This window comes from Mustelus asterias, chromosome 2 (assembly GCF_964213995.1).
Source record: "Mustelus asterias chromosome 2, sMusAst1.hap1.1, whole genome shotgun sequence".
Taxonomy (NCBI): Eukaryota; Metazoa; Chordata; class Chondrichthyes; order Carcharhiniformes; family Triakidae; genus Mustelus; species Mustelus asterias.
In genome coordinates, this window is record NC_135802.1 from 164,723,052 (window position 1) to 164,742,428 (window position 19,377).

The following is a 19,377-nucleotide window of genomic DNA, read 5'->3' on the forward strand; positions in this document are numbered from 1 at the left end:
ACCCCGGTCCCCAGAGCCTGAGCTGAGTTTCTGGATTAATAGTCTAGTGTTTGCCGTGGTTCTGTTGGTAACACTCTTGGCCCTGAGTCAGAAGTTTGTGGGTTCGATGGGCCGAATGGCCTAATTCTGCTTCTATATTTTATGGTCTAAATCCCAGTCCAGTGACTGATGCAGTGAATCAAGGCTGCCACTTCAGTTCAGTAATGAGGGAGTGCTGCACTGTTGAAGGTGTTCCCTTCTGGATGTGGTGTCAATTCAAGTCTACTTTCTCAACTGAATGTTAGAGATACCATAGCATAATTGCAAAGAAAAACAACTGAGTTATCCCTGGTTTCATGGCCAAAATTTATCCATCAATACAATCATCCAGTCATTATCACATTGATGAGTGGGAGCGTGTTACACATAAATTGACAACTGTTTCCTCTTTTAGTCATGACTATGCTTCAAAGTACTTCATTGTCTGTAAAGTACTTTGGAAAGTTGTGAAATGTTCTAGAGAGATGTAAGTTCTTGTTTTCTATCAGAAATTGCTCAAAGACAGACAGTCCCCGTGATTAACAAGATTGCTGATTGGACAGTCAGAAAACAAATGGCTTTGAGATTCATCTATTAACTCTTGATGAATCAGAGAATCTCTAAAGTGCAGAAAGAGGCCATTTGGCCCATCGAGCCTGCACTGATTACCATCCCACACAGGCCCTATCTGTGTAACCCCAAGCATTTACCCTGCTAATCCCCCTGACATTAAGGGGCAATTTAGCACGGCCAATCCACCGAACCTGCAAGTGTTTGGACTGTGGAGGAAACCGGAGCGTCCGGAAGAAACCCACACACACACAGGGAGAATGTGCAAACTCCACACAGGCAGTGACCGAAGACCAGAATGGAACCAGAGTCTCTGGAGCTGTGAGGCAGTAGTGCCAACGACTGTGCCACTGTACCGCCTTTCCAGATTGGAGGAACCCTGCAGAAAATATATTTGCGTTTATCACTTACAAATTCAGAATCAAGGACATAGCCAGGGGCAGTGCCTCCTTTCACCTCGAGTATCTCATTGGCTGAAAGTGCTGTTGGACATGTCCTGAGGGCGTGCCAGGCACTGTGCAGTGTAACCTTATTTATTTATTCTCTCCTGCTACTCTTGTTCTTTTGGGAAATCAAATGCGTCTCAGTGAAGGTCAGGGAGGCAAGTAAGATGAGGCTTTTTACGTGATTATTTTTAAAAATAAAAATGTATGTTTGTTAAAGGCCTGAATGTCGGTAACCCCACTAATAATGTGCTTCACAGAATTCAAATTGAGACAGGAAATCATTGATATGAATTCAAGAGAATTTAGTTGTTTTTCATCCGTGACTTTTATTTTTAACGATTGGCTGATCATCGCAAACAGACAAAAACCCATTAACCTCTCGCTCTCAATCCTGTTCAAAATCTTTCACTTCGGGGAAACCATTTTTGGAGCAGAAAGTTATATTTTTCTTTGTGAAAGTGAGGAAGTGGCTGAGGATGAGAAAAGTAATAACAACCCAAAGGTTGTTTGATTGGAAGAAAGCTGACGGCCACTAAAATGGTAGTGGAGGATGCTGGTAATACATAGAACAGTACAGCACAGAACAGGCCCTTCGGCCCACGATGTTGTGCCGAGCTTTATCTGAAACCAAGATCAAGCTATCCCACTCCCTATCATCCTGGTGTGCTTCATGTGCCTATCCAATAACCGCTTAAATGTTCCTAAAATGTCTGACTCCACTATCACTGCAGGCAGTCCATTCCACACCCCAACCACTCTCTGCGTAAAGAACCTACCTCTGATATCCTTCCTGTATCTCCCACCACGAACCCTATAGTTATGCCCCCTTGTAATAGCTCCATCCACCCGAGGAAATAGTCTTTGAGCGTTCACTCTATCTATCCCCTTCATAATTTTATAAACCTCTATTAAGTCTCCCCTCAGCCTCCTCCGCTCCAGAGAGAACAGCCCTAGCTCCCGCAACCTTTCCTCATAAGACCTACCCTCCAAACCAGGCAGCATCCTGGTAAATCTCCTCTGCACTCTTTCCAGCGCTTCCACATCCTTCCTATAGTGAGGTGACCAGAACTGCACACAATACTCCAAATGTGGTCTCACCAAGGTCCTGTACAGTTGCAGCATAACCCCACGGCTCTTAAACTCCAACCCCCTGTTAATAAAAGCTAACACACTATAGGCCTTCTTCCCAGCTCTATCCACTTGAGTGGCAACCTTTAGAGATCTGTGGATATGGACCCCAAGATCTCTCTGTTCCTCCACAGTCTTCAGAACCCTACCTTTGACCCTGTAATCCACATTTAAACTTGTCCTACCAAAATGAATCACCTCACATTTATCAGGGTTAAACTCCATTTGCCATTTTTCAGCCCAGCTTTGCAACCTATTCAGCCCAGCTTTGCATCCTGGTAAAAGCAGTAAGATCCTCAAACTTTCACCCCAACAATCAAAGCTCATGTGTGGCTGCTGGAGCCTGTTTGCCAGTGTTGTTGGCCACATAACTCCCAGAAACTTATTCCCCACCAATTCATTCAATCATAGAATCTCTACAGTGCAGAAGGAGGCCGTTCGGCCCATCGAGACTGCACCGACCACAATCTCACCCAGGCCCTATTCCCATAACCATTCATATTTACCCTACTAATCCCCCTGACATCAAGAGGCAATTTAGCCTGGCCAGTCCACCTAACCTGCACACCTTTGGAGTGTGGGACGAAACCGGAGCACCCGGAGGAAACCCATGCAGACACAGGGGGAACGTGCAAACTCCACACAGACAGTGACCCGAGGCCGGAATTGAACCCGGGTCCCTGGTACTATGAGGCAGCAGTGCTAACCACTGTGCCACCCACAATTCTCCCACAGCCATTTCATTGATCCACTTCCAAAACTCCCATGAGTTGTCGAGTTAACTCCCTTCTCCATCACTTCTTCAAGCCCTTTGATTCGATTTTCCCTGGTCCTGTCCTCCTTCACCTTAGTCTTGGGGACCTCCTTGAGCCTGCTGACAGATCAGTGACCCTAAATCCAATGACTTGCTCGGTCATCTCGGCAGTTCTCAGAGGCCTGTGCCTTCCCCTCATGTTTTATCACGCTCTGAAGCTAAGATTCCATTCTAGTGCTCCCACAACCTGGGGATGATCGCAGTGCCAGACAGATCTGTGTCCCTGATCATACTAAAGTGAAATACTGCAGCTGTGGGTAATCTGATAGAAACTGCTGGTAAATTTCAGCAGGTCAGGCAGCACCTGTGGAGAGAGAAACACTTTCAATGTTTCAGGTTGATGGTCTTTCATGAGATCTGGAAAAGGTTAGAGGTGCAATCATGTTTGAGCATGTGCAGAGAGACCAGGCATGGATAGACAACAGGGAAGGTCTGTGACTCAGTGGAAGACAGGACAGATTAAATACAAAAACGAGATGATGGTACAAGGAGAATGGGGATGGCATTGGGATGATTAAGGAAGTAAAATATGGCTCTGGAGGAACTGACATTGGCAATAACATCCCTTAGGATGTGAAGGCATCGGAGGGAGGAAACAAAGAACAAAGAACAATACAGCACAGGAACAGGCCCTTCGGCCCTCCAAGCCCGCGCCGCTCCCTGGTCCAAACTAGACCATTCTTTTGTATCCCTCCATTCCCACTCCATTCATATAGCTGTCTAGATAAGTCTTAAATGTTCCCAGTGTGTCCGCCTCCACCACCTTGCCTGGCAGCGCATTCCAGGCCCCCACCACCCTCTGTGTAAAATATGTCCGTCTGATATCTGTGTTAAACCTCCCCCCCTTCACCTTGAACCTATGACCCCTCGTGAATGTCACCACCGACCTGGGGAAAAGCTTCCCACCGTTCACCCTATCTATGCCTTTCATAATTTTATACACAGGATTCACAGGAATGATTCCAGGGATAAACAACCGTGACTATGAGGATAGATTGGAAAGGTTGGGACTATTTTCCTTGGTTAAAAAAAGATTGAGAGTAGACTTGAGAGAATTATCCAAGACCCTCAAGGGTATGGATGGAGTAAATAGTGAGAAACTGTCCCACTCAAGAGAGCATCAAGATCTAGAGGGCACAGATTCAAAATAATGGGAAGTAGGAGCGATGTGAGGAAAATTTTTACTCCGAGGGTGGTTGGAGTCTGGAATGAGTTTCCTGAGAAGATGAATGAGGCAGGTTCGAGGTGTTAAAATGGAATTGGATTGCTTTCAGAAAAGGGAGAATGTGCAGAGTTTTTGGAGGTAAGGCAGGGAGTGGGACTGAGTAGAATGCTCTTTCACTGAGCCAGTGCCAAAGAGCAAATGGCCTCCTTCTCCACTGGAAAGATAAAGTTAAAGTTTATTTATTAGTCACAAGTAAGGCTTACATTAACATTGCAATGAAGTTACTGTGAAATTCCCTTAGTCGCCACAGTCCGGCGCCTGTTCAGGTCAATGCACCTAACCAGCATATCTTTCAGAATGTGGGAGGAAACTGGAGCACCCCAAGGAAACCCAAGCAGACACGGGAAGGACTCCGCACAGACAGTGACCCAAGCTGGGACTTGAACCCAATCCCTGGTGCTGTGAGGTAGCAGTGCTAACCATTGTGCTACCGTGCTGCCCTTGATTCTGTGATTCTGGATCCTACTACTTGGAATAGCTATCTTGTCTTTAAAAATCCATCTCGAAAAACTCACCATGGACAACATCACAAAGTGTTAATTAAATGGGCAGAACCTTGTGCAGTTGTTTCTGCGAAGTGATGCCAGAGGCATACAATTCATTGCGTTTTGTTGGGAATGTGAGTTTGCCAGGTTAAGTTATTAACTGCCCTCAATTCTTGGCACATGAACAGCATTGACTCTCACATGATTAAAACAGAAAGCTGCCAGAATGCTGTTTGCGTACGAGGGGAAAAGTTTAGCATCTACCTTGTTCCCAGATGTGCTATGTGCCATTATTGGATATAATTAGGAGGAACTGGAAGAGGCCACTTAAGGCAGGCTGCTGAACATTGCAGTCTCTGATGTACCATCCCAATATTATGATTATGAGTTTAGAAACTCCTCCTTATCAGGAGATTTCCTGACAGACATTCTACTTGCCATTCTGGTGAGCTGACACGGCTGCTAAAATGGTCTCGCTCTGCCTTAGCCTGGATTCTGTGATTGAGTCTGATTTTACAACTGGGAACATTTGCTATTACTGTTGGACAATTTGCTCTCCCTGTGCCTGCTTTCTGTGTCTGTGAGATATCCGTGGTTTACAATGTCACTTACTTCTCATTTGTACAGCAGATGGTGAGACACGACAGTTGTTTTCCTGAATTCAGACAATTTTATCTGTGTATTCTGTCAATCAAAGAACTATGCATTGCCAGATAGAGCAGATGGAATATTAATCAATCTTTGTTTCGTCCAGTTAATCATGTGTTCTTTTGCATGTTTAATTAATTCACAGCCTATCTGGAGACAATTCATAACAAGTTGGTCTTCTTGTAAGAACCCACCAAACTATCACATTCATTTGCACTTGACTGAGCTACATTCATCCTGTCATGCCAAGTCAGGATGGCACGGTGGCACAGTGGTTAGCATTGCTGCCTCACAGGGACCGGGTTCAATACCAGCCTTGGGTGACTGTCTATACTGAAATGGCACGTTCTCCCCATGTCTGCGTGGGTTTCCTCCGGGTGCTCCGGATTCCTCCCAAAACCCAAAGATGTGCAGTTAAGGTGGATTGACCATGCTAACTTATCCCTTAGTGTCCCAAGATGTTTGATTTGATTAGTTTATTATTGTCACATGTATTAGTATACAGTGAAAAGTATTGTTTCTTGCGCGCTATACAGACAAAGCATACCGTTCATAGAGAAGAAAAGGAGAGTGTGCAGAATGTAGTGTTGCAGTCACAGCTAGAGTGTAGAGAAAGATCAACTTAATGCAAGGTAAGTCCATTCAAAAGTCTGACAGCAGCAGGGAAGAAGCTGTTCTTGAGTCGGTTGGTACGTGACCTCAGACTTTTGCATCTCTTCCTGAGAGAAGAAGGTGGAAGAGAGAATGTCCAGGATGTGAGGTTTCCTTGATTATGCTGGCTGTTTTGCCGAGGCAGCGGGAAGTGTAGACAGAGTCAATGGATGGGAGGCTGGTTTGCGCGATGGATTGGGCCACATTCATGACCTTTTGTATTTTCTTGCGGTCTTGGACAGAGCAGGAGCCATACCAAGCTGTGATACATCCAGAAAGAATGCTTTCTATGATGCATCTGTAAAGGTTGGTGAGAGTCGTAGCTGACATGCCAAATTTCCTTTGTCTTCTCGAAAGTGGAGACGTTGGTGGGCTTTCTTAACTATAGTGTTGACTTGGGGGGACCAGGACAGGTTGTTGGTGATCTGGATACCTAAAAACATGAATGGTTTGTGTAGGTTAGGAGGATTAGCAGGTAAATATGTGAGATTACAGAGATACGGCATGGGTGGGATGCTGTGTCAGAGAATCAGTGCAGACTCAATGGGCCGAATGGCTTCCTTCTGCACTGTCGTGAGTCTATGTTTGAAAAGTCAACTTCAAAACAACATTATTCACCATTTTCCTGAGTAATTAGTTTCAAATTATTCTCTTGCTCTGCATTCCTCAGTTGTTGTTAGAGCAGAATGCATCTTTACAACAATTCTGCTCAATTGAAAACCCGTTTATTTCCAAGTTCATTGAGCTGGATCGTGTAAAGCAATGGCACGCACCGCTGACTTTGAGGAAAGATGCTGACAATGATCTGCCGATCTCTGTAGCTTGCATTTCCTCCTCTGTGGCAGAGGTTTGGATCTTAGGCCAAACCGAGGGGATCTCTCGGTGTCCAACAACAATGATGTGCAAGGTAAGCAGGCAATCAGACTGAAGCAAAGCAGGAAGTTAAAAGCACTGATTCCTTTAGCTTTAATTCAAAATTTTCAGCTAGTGAAATGAATGAGTATGAGCTTAGTCAGAAAAGAAAACATTACAAACAAACTTCTATTTTTGTAAATGTACAGATTTTTTTATTGTATGAGAGAAATTTGATATGTGTAAACACACAATATAAAGCTGGCTTTTCAGGACCAGTGTTTGTCCTTCGTAGTAATTCTGAAGTGAGTTTGCTGTTAAAAACAGTTACGTATTAGTGAAAAGAGTGTAACTTTTTCAAAGATGAAATTAACAGCATCGGAATGAAAGTTCTTCTCAATTCAGTGATTTCACTGTGAAGTCTGGAGGATGCCTCAAAGGCAAACCCTCCAGGGAAGCATCAAATTACTCTCAGCCACTTCTGGATTTCCACATTATTCTGCGCATTTGCAGACTCCAGAAGCTGCAGTCAGTGGTGGGGGGACAGGAATATTCCCCCCATTGTCTCCAGGCTCAAAACATGGCAAAGAGAGGTGCAGAAAACCCATTGATCATAATCTGTGTGGACAGCCACCACACATTCCCCATTGTGTGGCAATGGCTTCTGACTACAAATCACTTGTATAAACAATGGAGATAGTGATCATGTGGTCACATGATCAAAACTGACTTCAGATAACAAATCTCATTACTCCAAGAGCTGGGAGATACAAGTCTGTCTGAAAATGAACTGAACAGTGTATCCCAATTGGATACTCTCTCTTCCCTTGTCACCACTCCATTTTTGCAAGCTTGATCCCCGTCTGCTGTCAACATCCTTGGGGCCACCATTGACTCAACTGGACTTGCCACATAAACACAGTGGCTACAAGAGCAGGTCAGAGGCTAGGAATACCTTCTGACTTCCCAAAGTCTGTCCACCATCTACAAGGCACAAGTCAGCAGTGTGATGTAATACTCTCCACTTACCTGGATGGGTGCAGCTCCAACAACACTCAAGAAGCTCGATACCATCCAGGACAAAGCAGCCCACTTGATTGGCACCACATCCACAAACATCCACTCCCTCTACCACCGATGCTCAGTAGCAGCGGTGTGTACTAACTACAATGTGCACTGCAGCAATTCACCAAAGATGCTTGGACAACAACTTCCAAACCCACAACCACTTTCGATCTCGAAGGACAAGGGAAGCAGATATCTGGGAACATAACCACCTGCAAGTTCCCCCCCAAGCCATTCACCATCCTGACTTGGAAATATATCGCTGTTTCTTCATGGTCTCTGGGTCAAAATCCTTAAATTCTCTCCCTCACGGTATTGTGGGTCATCCCACACCACATGGACTGCAGCCATTCAAGAAGATAGCTCATCACAACCTTCTCAAGGCCAATTAGGGATGGGCAATAAATGCTGGCCAGCCAGCGATGCCCATGTCCCACGAATGAATAAAAAAACTATTAATGTACCACAGGCCGAGATTTTTTAATCCCAGCTGCTATCTCTGTAATGAAAGATAAATGGATCGCCAATATCTTTAAACGGCCTCAACATTGCCACCACTGAGCTCACCCTAGACCCACCCAAGTCATCAACGTATGAAAGATGTGTAACTTTAATCCTTATTGGACCCTAAAACATCACTTAATCTTTGTAAGCTATTTTGTGCATGTGAACCCAAGTACAGGTGTGCATGAAAGTCAGAGCTTTTTTTATTATTTTTCTAACCCTGGGATAAGTACAATCAATATTATTGTCCTTTTTAGAAAAAAAACCTGAAGGAAACCTGTCTGTTTGTGTCTTGTACTGTCACAGCACATAAACAGTTAAACACTCACTGAATTGGAAAATATATCCTTCTTGAAAGATCTGTTGTGGTTGAATGAGGAGTGGGAAAAGAGGTGAGTCATTCTCCCCCTCCTCAACCGATGGTGACAATACCCTTTGATAATGGCCAGCCATTTATCTTTCAACCGCAGTCTGACGCCTCAATGAAAAATCGATGGCATCTTCCACAGTGGAATAAAGGAACAGAGCGGGCAAAGAAGAGAAAAAAAACTGTGGCAGGAAGAATAACAGGTTATCGATTTGGGAAACAAAGGGTTTAATTTCATTTTTAAAATAACTTTTTGCAGTTAATGCCTGCAGCCGTTTGGAGAACTACTGTTAAATATTCTCTTTATCAATAAGGCACATTCCATCTTAGAAAGGCTTCCTCCTTCATTTTCAAAGACAAAGGATGCAACACTGCATGCAGAAATCATTTGGATTCTTTTAATCAGTCTCACCAATGCCCCACAGTGACTGAAGGGCAGCAGTATTTTATCTGTTATCACCGAAAGGTGTCTGTTTGGTTGAATTCCGGGATTGTGGAAAGGTTTCAGGAGTGTGTTTTGTGGTTAGGCAGCCTGGTTAAAATCTTCAATGCTCATGCACTTAGCAGATTTTCAATTTAATGATTTAATATGAGTTAACAGGAAGGAAAGGGGATAAGCTGAGCGGAGGCTTTATAAACACAGTCACTGATTGATGTTTTTCTTTGAAATTCTGAAATTCAATGTAATAAAAGCAGAATTTCACACATTCAATCACCATGAATCAGCAGTCCCTGATCAATAACCTTTCAGGAACTACACTGTTGGCACCATCAGTCTTTCCACTAGAGTTCTACATAACTTGTTGTCCAAGTGTATGCACACTGAAAGTCTGTTTTGTGAAGATGAGTGGTATATTTTTTAAGACCTAGAATCTTGCAGAGAGTACAAAACATTTGCACATTGTGCATCTGTTGTTGTAATTTGTTTTCACGGGAGGTTCAGGGAGATGGGAAGGAACAAGGGTCTGGTTTGGTTTGGAAAATGGAACAGTTGGGACCTCTGCTGTTGGTGCGTGAGCTCTGCAGCCAACATGAGCAGTATAAAGTCCACCGGTGTTCAGGAACAAGAGGATCAACATTGGTGTCGAATCTCATCTTATAACTTGAGCTGATTCATATTTTAAATGAATCTGCAGACATACGGTGGCACAGTGGTTAGCACTGCTGCCTCACAGTGCCAGGGACCCAGGTTCGATTCCCGGCTTGGGTCACTGTCTGTGTAGACCTTGCAGGTTCTCCTCATGTCTGCATGGGTTTCCTCTGGGTGCTCCGGTTTCCCCCCTCAGTCCGAAAAATGTGCTGGTTAGGTGAATTGGCCGTGCTAAATTCTCCCTCAGTGTAGCCGAACAGGCACCAGAGTGTGGTGACTCGGGGATTTTCACAGTAACTTCATTGCACTGTTGGTGTAAGCCTACTTGTGACAATAATAAATAAACTTTAGGCAGCATGGTGGCACAGTGGCTAGCACTGCTGTCTCACAGCGCCAGGGTCCCAGTTTCAATTCTGACTTCGGGTCACTGTCTGTGTGGAGTTTGCACATTCTCCCCATATCTGCGTGGGTTTCCTCCGGGTGCTCCGGTTTCCTCCCACAGTCCAAAGAGTTAAGCTGATTGACCATGCTAAATTGACCCTAGTGTCAGGGGGATTAGCAGGGTAAATGTGTGAGGTTGTGGTCGGTACATACTTGATGGCCTCCTTGTACTGTAGTGATTCTATGATTGGGTGAGAACTGAGCTTTGATTGGTTGGATGAAAGTCTGGTTGTGAGAGTCATCGAATGAGACAATACGGGAGGAGGTCATTCCAGCCAATTGTAACTGTCCTGGTTCTTTGAAGGAACTATCAATCAGTCTCAGTCCCCCATCCCACCTTCTCTTCCCCCATATCCCTGCTAATGTTCCTCCTTTAATAATAACTTTGCAAAGGGAATTGATTGGATATTTAAATGCTCCTGGCTTTTGGCTGCCAGAAACTGGCCTTTACCAGCTGAAGCTGTGCTAATTGTGCACTGGGGTTCGTGGTAATTCCCTGAAATAACAGATTAAGGAAATGTTGACATCACTGCAGGAAAAACCTACATTGGGTACACTCTCCCTGGACCTGCTGGAGATGGAAGAAAACTAACCCCAACCATTGGCAGTTAGACAACATTTTCATCCAGTACTAAATATCAATCGAAGAAATGATAGATAATGGTAATCCAGGTGTTTATGACCAGGTGTTGTTAATCCAGATGTTTATAATCCAGATGTTGTTGATCCAGGTGTTTATGACTGAGGTATTATTAATCCAAATTTTTGTAATCCAGTTGCTATTAATCCAGATGTTTTACTCCAGGTGTTATTAACCCAGGTGCTGTTACTGTAGATGCTGTTGATCCAGATGCTATTGTTGCCGATTTTGTCAATCCAGGTGTCTATTATCCAGATGCTGTTTATCTAGGTGCCAATAATGGCGGGGGGGGGGGGTGTTTAATCCAGGTGCTGTTATTGCAGATGTTGTAGATCCAGGTGCAGTTGAACTGTGCGTGAGATAGAAATTGGGTGAGTTTGTAATGGAATAACCATTGTTAACCTGCTTGCAGTAAGTGTTTGAAATTCAGTGCCTGGTTTATTTTGGGGAAAAAGCAAATGGCCTTACAGGGAGGGCGGGAGCAATGATGTCCCAGAATTCCGAGAAAGCTGCTGGTGCTTTCTGCACATGCTCAGGATTCACAGATTTGCTTGATGCTTCCTTTCAACTGAAAAATTGTCTTTGGGATGTTTTATGATGTCAAAGATTATATCAATATAAAGCAAGCTGATGTTATTATGGAATCACAGTAAGAGTTTTAACAACACCAGGTTAAAGTCCAACAGGTTTATTTGGTAGCAAATGCCATTAGCTTTCGGAGTGCTGCTCCTTCGTCAGATAGAGTGGAAATCTGCTCTCAAACAGGGCACAGAGACACAAAATCAAGTTACAGAATACTGATTAGAATGCAAATCTCTATAGCCAACCAGGTCTTAAAGATACAGACAATTTGAGTGGAGGGAGCATTAAGCACAGGTTAAATAGATGTGTATTGTCTCCAGACAGGACAGCCAGTGAGATTCTGCAAGTCCAGGAGGCAAGCTGTGGGGGTTACTGAGAGTGTGACATAAACCCAAGATCCCGGTTTAGGCCGTCCTCATGAGTGCGGAACTTGGCTATCAGTTTCTGCTCAGCGATTCTGCGCTGTCGTGTGTCGTGAAGGCCGCCTTGGAGAACGCTAACCCGAAGATCAGAGGCTGAATGCCTGTGACCGCTGAAGTGCTCCCCCACAGGAAGAGAACAGTCTTGCCTGGTGATTGTCGAGCAGTGTTCATTCATCCGTTGTCGTAGTGTCTGCATGGTTTCCCCAATGTACCATGCCTCGGGACATCCTTTCCTGCAGCGTATCAGGGAGACAACGTTGGCCGAGTTGCAAGAGTAGGCACCGTGTACCTGGTAGATGGTGTTCTCACGTGAGATGATGGCATCCGTGTCGATGATCCGACACGTCTTGCAGAGGTTGCTGTGGCAGGGTTGTGTGGTGTCATGGTCACTGTTCTCCTGAAGGCTGGGTAGTTTGCTGCGGACAATGGTCTGTTTGAGGTTGTGCGGTTGTTTGAAGGCAAGAAGTGGGGGTGTGGGGATGGCCTTGGCGAGATGTTTGTCTTCATCAATGACATGTTGAAGGCTCCGGAGGAGATGCCGTAGCTTCTCCGCTCCGGGGAAGTACTGGACGACGAAGGGTACTCTGTCCACCGCGTCCCGTGTTTGTCTTCTGAGGAGGTCGGTGCGGTTTTTCGCTGTGGCGCGTCGGAACTGTCGATCGATGAGTCGAGCGCCATATCCTGTTCTTATGAGGGCATCTTATGAGGGATTCGCATTCTAATCAGTATTCTGTAACTTGATTTTGTGTCTCTGTATGCCCTGATTGAGAGCAGATATCCACTCCATCTGACGAAGGGGCAGCGCTCCGAAAGCTAATGGCATTTGCTACCAAATAAACCTGTTGGACTTTAACCTGGTGTTGTTAAAACTGTTACTGTGTTTACCCCAGTCCAACGCTGGCACTTCCACATCATTATGGAATCATACAGGATAGAAGTGGGCCATTCAGCCCATTGTGCTTATGCTGGCTCTACGAATGAGTGTTCAATTAGTTCAATTCTCCCCATAACTTTGCTGCAAGACGGGATGAAGAGGAAAAGCACAAAGGAACCTATTGTAATGCCTCCTCCATCATTGCTACTCCCATGATCCTCCCTCTACCCTCGATGTTTAGCATGTTTCCTTCTACAGGAGATAGAATGTTCTTGTAACTTTAGCCTCCTTTGGTACCTGACGGATGCCGCAAGTTGTGTGTGACCTTTCCTGTAAGAATGGAGGGAATACGTTGGGTACTTGTGAGGAATCCAGTGAATGTGTGTCTGCTGTGGTCAAATAGTTGCATAAACATCATAAGACCATGAGAAATAGGCCATTCAGCCCCTCGAGCCTGCTCCACCATTCAATAGGATCATGACAGATTCGACATTCCTCATGTCCACTTCCCTGTCCATTCCCCGTAACCCTTGATTCCCTTACTGATCAAAAATCTATCTAACTCAGCCTTATATCTACACAAGGACTCTGCCCCCCACAGCTCTCTGTGGCAAGGAGTTCCAAAGACTCACCACGCTCTGAGCGAAGAAATTCCTCCTTATCTCAGTCTTAAATTGGCACTCCTTTATTCTCAGACTAGGCCCTCTGATCCTAGAGTCTCCATGAGGGGAAACGTCCTCTCAGCATTTACCCTGTCAAACCCCTGTGGAATCCTACATGCTTCAATGAGATCACCTCTCATTCTTCTAACTTCCAATGAATAGAGTCCCAATTTGCTAAGCTTTCCTGATAAGACAATTGCTCCACATGTTGAAGTGTGTAAGATGTGAGGTGTTGGGAAGTGAGTGTTATGATAATGCTGGGTGTGTGAGAATGAGGCTGGAGGAGGTGTCGAGACAAGTTATGCAGTGATTGGAGAAAAGAGAGGGAAGTGTTGTCAACACAAGGCTGGAAGTTGCAGAGGTGTGGACAAAGAATAGGAAAGCAATGCTCTTACCTGGACAACTCTGGTGAGATCATTGAACTTCTGTTCCAACCATGTTTTGGGAACCGAGCAAAAGGAAAAAAGCAAATGACTGCGGATGCTGGAATCTGAAACGAAAAGAGAAAATGCTGGAAAATCTCAGCAGGTCTGGCAGCATCTGTGCCGTTTGGCCATTCACACATTCTATTCTCTCTATGGACTGCCATTAGCAGCCTTTCCCCTTGTTTTGGTGGCTATGACTCATCTTTCATTCCCTCATCCTGCAGTATAAATGTCTCTCACTTTCTATGCCTTTTAGCTTTGACAAAGGATCGTCTGGACTCGAAACGTCAGCTCTTTTCTCTCCTTACAGATGCTGCCAGACCTGCTGAGATTTTCCAGCATTTTCTTTTTTGGTCTCTTGGGAACTGAGCTCCTGGCACTGGTTACCAAGTGACCTCTGGGTGACGGAGATGATGCCCTGATGACTTACTGCCCACTGTCTCTCAGCTGTCTAAGAACCCTGACAGATCGGGGCAAATTTTCCTCTTCCGCCCACCACGGGAATCGGAGCGGGAGAGGGACTGACCATGCCTCGGGTGGGATTTTCCAGTTTCGGGGCCACCAGGGCCAGAAAATCCCACCCATCATCACAGAACCCATGTGCTTTTTCTCACACCATCCGCTCACTTTATTCAATTGCTGAAATGCTCCTGTTGTCTGTAGCCAGAATCTACATCCCCTTTAAGAGGAGCTGGTTGCCTTTAAGTGGTGCCTGAGGAGCCCATTTTCCCAACTCAATCCTCTCCCCACGCAAATAGACATGTCGCCAGCAATCAGCACAGGTAGCTGCATTACTGAATCATTGTAACAAAGCCTCAGCATTGATATATAACCTGGGACTTGGCAAACAGACATCCACCTCACTCCTTCTACACCCTTTTATTTGGCACAATCTAATTTCTAGGTCAAGATTTGTAATGAGATAAAACATGTCGACATAAATATTGGGGACAGCATGGTGGCACAGTGGTTAGCACTGCTGCCTCACAGCTCAAGGATCTGGGTTTGATTCCCGGCTTGGGTCACTGTCTGTATGGAGTTTGCACGTTCTCCCCGTGTCTGCGTGGATTTCCTCCGGGTGCTCTAGTTTCCAAAGATGTGCGGGTTAGGTTGATTGGCCATGCTAAAACTGCCCCTTGGTGTCCTGTGATGAGTAGGTTAGAGGGATTAGTGGGGTAAATGTGTGGGGTAGTGGGAGTAAGGCCTAGGTTGGATTGTTGTCGGTGCAGACTCGATGGGCTGAATGGCCTCCTTCTGCACTGTAGGGTTTCTAAGATTCTATGCCACATCCGCTTTTCAAAAGAGGCCCACCCTGTCAGGAGGACAGGAAAGATTCTATGAAACTATTTCGAAGGAGAGGAGGTGATTTCCCCCTGGTATCTTGGCCAATAATTACCCCTAAATCATCGTGACTAAATCTGTTTATCTGATACTTACTGTTTTGTTGCTTGTGAGAGCTTGCTGTGTGTAAGTGGGCCCCCATCTTACTTAGAACATAACAGTGATTCTAGCTCAGAATTACTTTATCAGCTGTAAAATGTATTGTGACATCCCGATGTCATGAAAGGTGCTATAGAAATGCAAGTTCTTACTTTTTGTTCTCTTTTATTGATATGTAATGATGTAAAGATGCCAGCATTGGACTGGGGTAAGAAGTCTCATCTGGTGTTTCACCTGTTGTTGTGAGACTTCTTATTTATATGTAAGGCAAGGTAATAAGAAGATTTGATTTGATTTATTATTGTCACATGTATTAACATACAGTGAAAAGTATTGTTTCTTGTGCGCTATACAGACAAAGCATAGCGTTCATAGAGAAGGAAATGAGAGAGTGCAGAATGTAGAGTTACAGTGATAGCTAGCGTGTAGAGAAAGATCAACTTAATGCAAGGTAGGTTCATTCAAAAGTCTGATGGCAGCAGGGAAGAAGCTGTTCTTGAGAGATTGCAAGAACTGGCCCATAGAGGACAATGTTGAGCAAATGCAAAAATATTCTCTCCAACATAACATCCTGCCAGCACAACGTTTTCTCGACCTTTTCTTTTTCAGATCTTTAACATAATGATATCTATAAAATGTGGAACAAGTGTTTGCTGTTGTTTGTTTTTAATCTGGCCAGAAGCATTTATTGTCAAGAGCGAGGAGGTGTAGATGAACAAGGCTATTTGTCAATTCCTTGCGAGTTCAAAGCATGTTGGTTTATCCCTTGGTTGCTTATAACAATATAAAATATTCCCAATTCATCAGCACGAGGCAATGTTCTGGGAATCGTAAAGCTTATAATTTCACCAGAGATAATCTGCTCACATAAACTTTATTGTCCCTGAGCTGTTGTGTTACTGTCGGTGTGGATCTGAATTCACTGTTATGGATCTGGCTTGTCAGGAGTAGGGAGATGGAGTGTCCTGTGCAGTTGCTTAGCCACAACCACATGATGTTAATCTATCTTTGTTATGCAGAATAGTCTGCAGCGTGATATACATCATTTACAGTTATTCCAAACTCAAACTAGCTCAAAGGGAAACAACATTCAATAGATTTTCCTACATAGCCCCCACCTTAAATTCGCTATCTAGAATCATAGAATCCCTACAATGCAGAAGGAGGCCATTCGGCCCATCAAACCTGCACTGACAACAATCCCACCTAGGCCCTATCCCTATAACCCCATGTATTTACCCTGCTAACCCCCCTGAAACTAAAGGACAATTTAGCATGGCCAATCAACCCTAACCTGCACATCTTTGGACTGTGGGAGGAAACTGGAGGAAACCCACGCAGACATGGGGAGAACCCATAAGCATGGCATGCACATCACATTTGCTGTGAACAGGGTGATAATTCTGGTGGGTCATTGTATGTCTGTCAAGCGAATGATGGAGGAAGCCCTTCTCTTATCAACATGGGAGATCATAGTGAGTGTGAGGAAATGCTGAGCTGAGGTCAGTTATTCCCTCAGGGAGCAAGAGACCATTGTGATGAAGAGGATGGGTTATCCAGGAAAAAGATTATCTTCCCCTCACTTTCTACCCCTTTCCCTCATGCACCCTTCAACAAATCAACATCAAATGCTGTTTACAAGTTGTCCTTTTGTCCTCAAAGATGTCAGGGGTCACTGACCTACTGTCAGAAAGCATTGACTGAGTACAAGGGGGCGGGGGAGAATCACTGACTACCCAGTGCAGGGCGGGGGGCGGGGGTAGTGGGGGGGGGGGAGGGGCTGGTGGTATGTCAATGATTACCCAGTAGAGGGGGGGGGGGGTCACTGAATAGCCAGTGCAGTGGGGTCACTGTCTGACTGCAGGGAACCTGGCCAGATGCAGAGTATTATGTGCGAGTGCAGGGAGGGGTCGTTGACTGAGTGCAGAGGTCACTGATCGCTATTGGCAGATCAACAAGAGCTTCATTGTGCACAGCAGTGCAGGAAGCTGCCACAACCCATTTCACCTGAGACAATCCTCATCACCTCCCCTTCCCCCAAACATTTGACCCAGCGAGGAATGCGACTTGGCGGCTGTCGGGGGGGGGGGGGGGCTGCAGGATAAGGATTTGAAGAAGGATATCTCTGTGTGCTTCCACCAGAGGAGCAGAAATATAACCAAAGCCAGGCGGTCATCCAGGACTGCCGAGCAAAGCACAGGAACGCTGGGACTGAGACTCCGGTCTGACAGAGAGTTTAGCTGTTCCTTACACTGTGTCCCCCCCGAGTCTCTGGCATTGCTGCAATGTGCTGCCTACCCTCGCACCGCAGAGAGCGCTGCATTTGAAGGAGACAGCGAAGAGAAGTAATGGCAAAGGAGAGGAAGCAGTAGAAAGAGGGTCAAATCAGCATCTTGTTGCCAAGAGTGCGGGGGTGAAGCTAATTGTTTATTGATTGCACGAAGCTATTTACACCCCTACACACAGATCTCTGCTTCACAGCCCTCCGTGCAGTTTTCAGCGCCTCCTTCAGCCTGCATTAAAGAACATTTAAAATATTCCACTGACTTTTATACCAATGAGTCAGAAGCTGCAATTAAACCACACTGTCAACCAAAGTGTCAAATGAGCCAATTAAATGGCAAACATGGGTGAGAAACTAATGGAACATGTTTGCCAGTTAATGAGCTCATTTGACACTTTGGCTGACAGTGATCAGTCCAAGTGCTTTTTGTGAAAGAAGATTCACTGAGTTCAGTACTCCGATATGGTACACCCCCTAGTGGTCACATCAAAACTCGTGAAGTTTCTGCTTTCCTACAATGCAGAAGGAGATCATTCGGCCCATCAAGCCTGCACCGACAACATTCCCACTCAGGCCCTGTCCCCGTAACTCCACGTATTTATCCTAGCTAGTGCCCCTGACACTAAGGGACAATTTAGCATGGTTAGTGCACCTAAGTCTGGATGGAAGCTCAAACGGCTGCTCAATGAGGAGATTTGTAGATCCGAATGGTAAGCAGGGCCCTGCCAACACTCACCATAGAGCCCACGTGACAACCAAGCTTTCCCACCCTCAAACACCAAGAAAATAAGGAATAGGGTGAGTGCAAAGGTCTTTAGACTGTGGGAAGAAACCGGAGCACCCGGAGGAAACCCACGCAGACACGGGGAGAACATGCAAACTCCATACAGACAGTCACTCGAGGTCGGAATCGAACCCGGGTCCCTGGCGCTGTGAGGCAGCAGTACTAACCACTATGCCACCCAATCATAGCAGGTGACTTCTATTCAACAGGGTGGGTACTGGCTTTAAGGTTGCGATGGCTGGAGAATCTACAACAGAGGACAATCTCAGGATAAGAAGTCAACCATTTCGGAGACCAGGAGGAACTTCCTCACTCTTTGGGATTCTCTATTCAGTCGGGCCGTGGAAACTCAGTTCAGTGTATTCAAGACAGAAATCAGCAGGATTTTGGACATTACATGATATGGGGATTGCATGGGATAGGTGAGGTTGGCGTTCAGCCATGATGTTTAGAAGTAAAGGTTCAAGAGGCTGTGTGGCCTACTGTGGGAGAGGAGAACTGAGCTCAGCAAGGGGTCGGCCAGGGGGTCAGGAAAATTAGCAGCACCCTCACTGTTGACTGGCAGTCTCTGCATATACATGAAATAGACAGCGCAGATAAAAGTGGATGTTTTACTATATCAATCAACAGGACACAGCTGAATGTCCTTGCTAACAGCACTGAAACTGTAATTAAGACATGATTAAGTGACCATTGTCTGAACAGACATTCCATCCGTCCACTACTAAAGATTATGGCATTGCCGATGGGATGCGATTAAACAGCTATTGTCTTGGGTCTACTTCTTTCCATCATATGTAAATAATTTACCAGTGTGCGTGACTAGAAACAATTATCATTAAGAGAAGTTGTGCCCTATAAAAAAAAAGCTGACTGTGCACAACTGAGCAATGTAGACTGAAAAAGCCTTAGGAAATTTTCGGTTCTCCTCTTCTTATCGATAAGAAGCCAATAAAGGAC

At 45.2% G+C, this 19,377-nt stretch overlaps 1 protein-coding gene across 4 annotated transcripts in view; it reads left to right on the forward strand.

Moving 5' to 3' along the window:
• Window positions 1-19,377, forward strand: part of LOC144480524 (cadherin-12-like) — a 201,943-nt gene that overhangs the window by 136,450 nt on the left and 46,116 nt on the right. The window contains exon 8 of one of the 4 annotated variants that reach the window (XM_078200090.1): window positions 11,155-11,235. The exons of the other annotated variants lie outside the window; for them this stretch is intronic. Coding sequence (XP_078056216.1) covers window positions 11,155-11,235 — 81 coding nt within the window. The remainder of the gene's footprint in view (window positions 1-11,154; window positions 11,236-19,377) is intronic. 4 annotated transcript variants of the gene reach the window in all.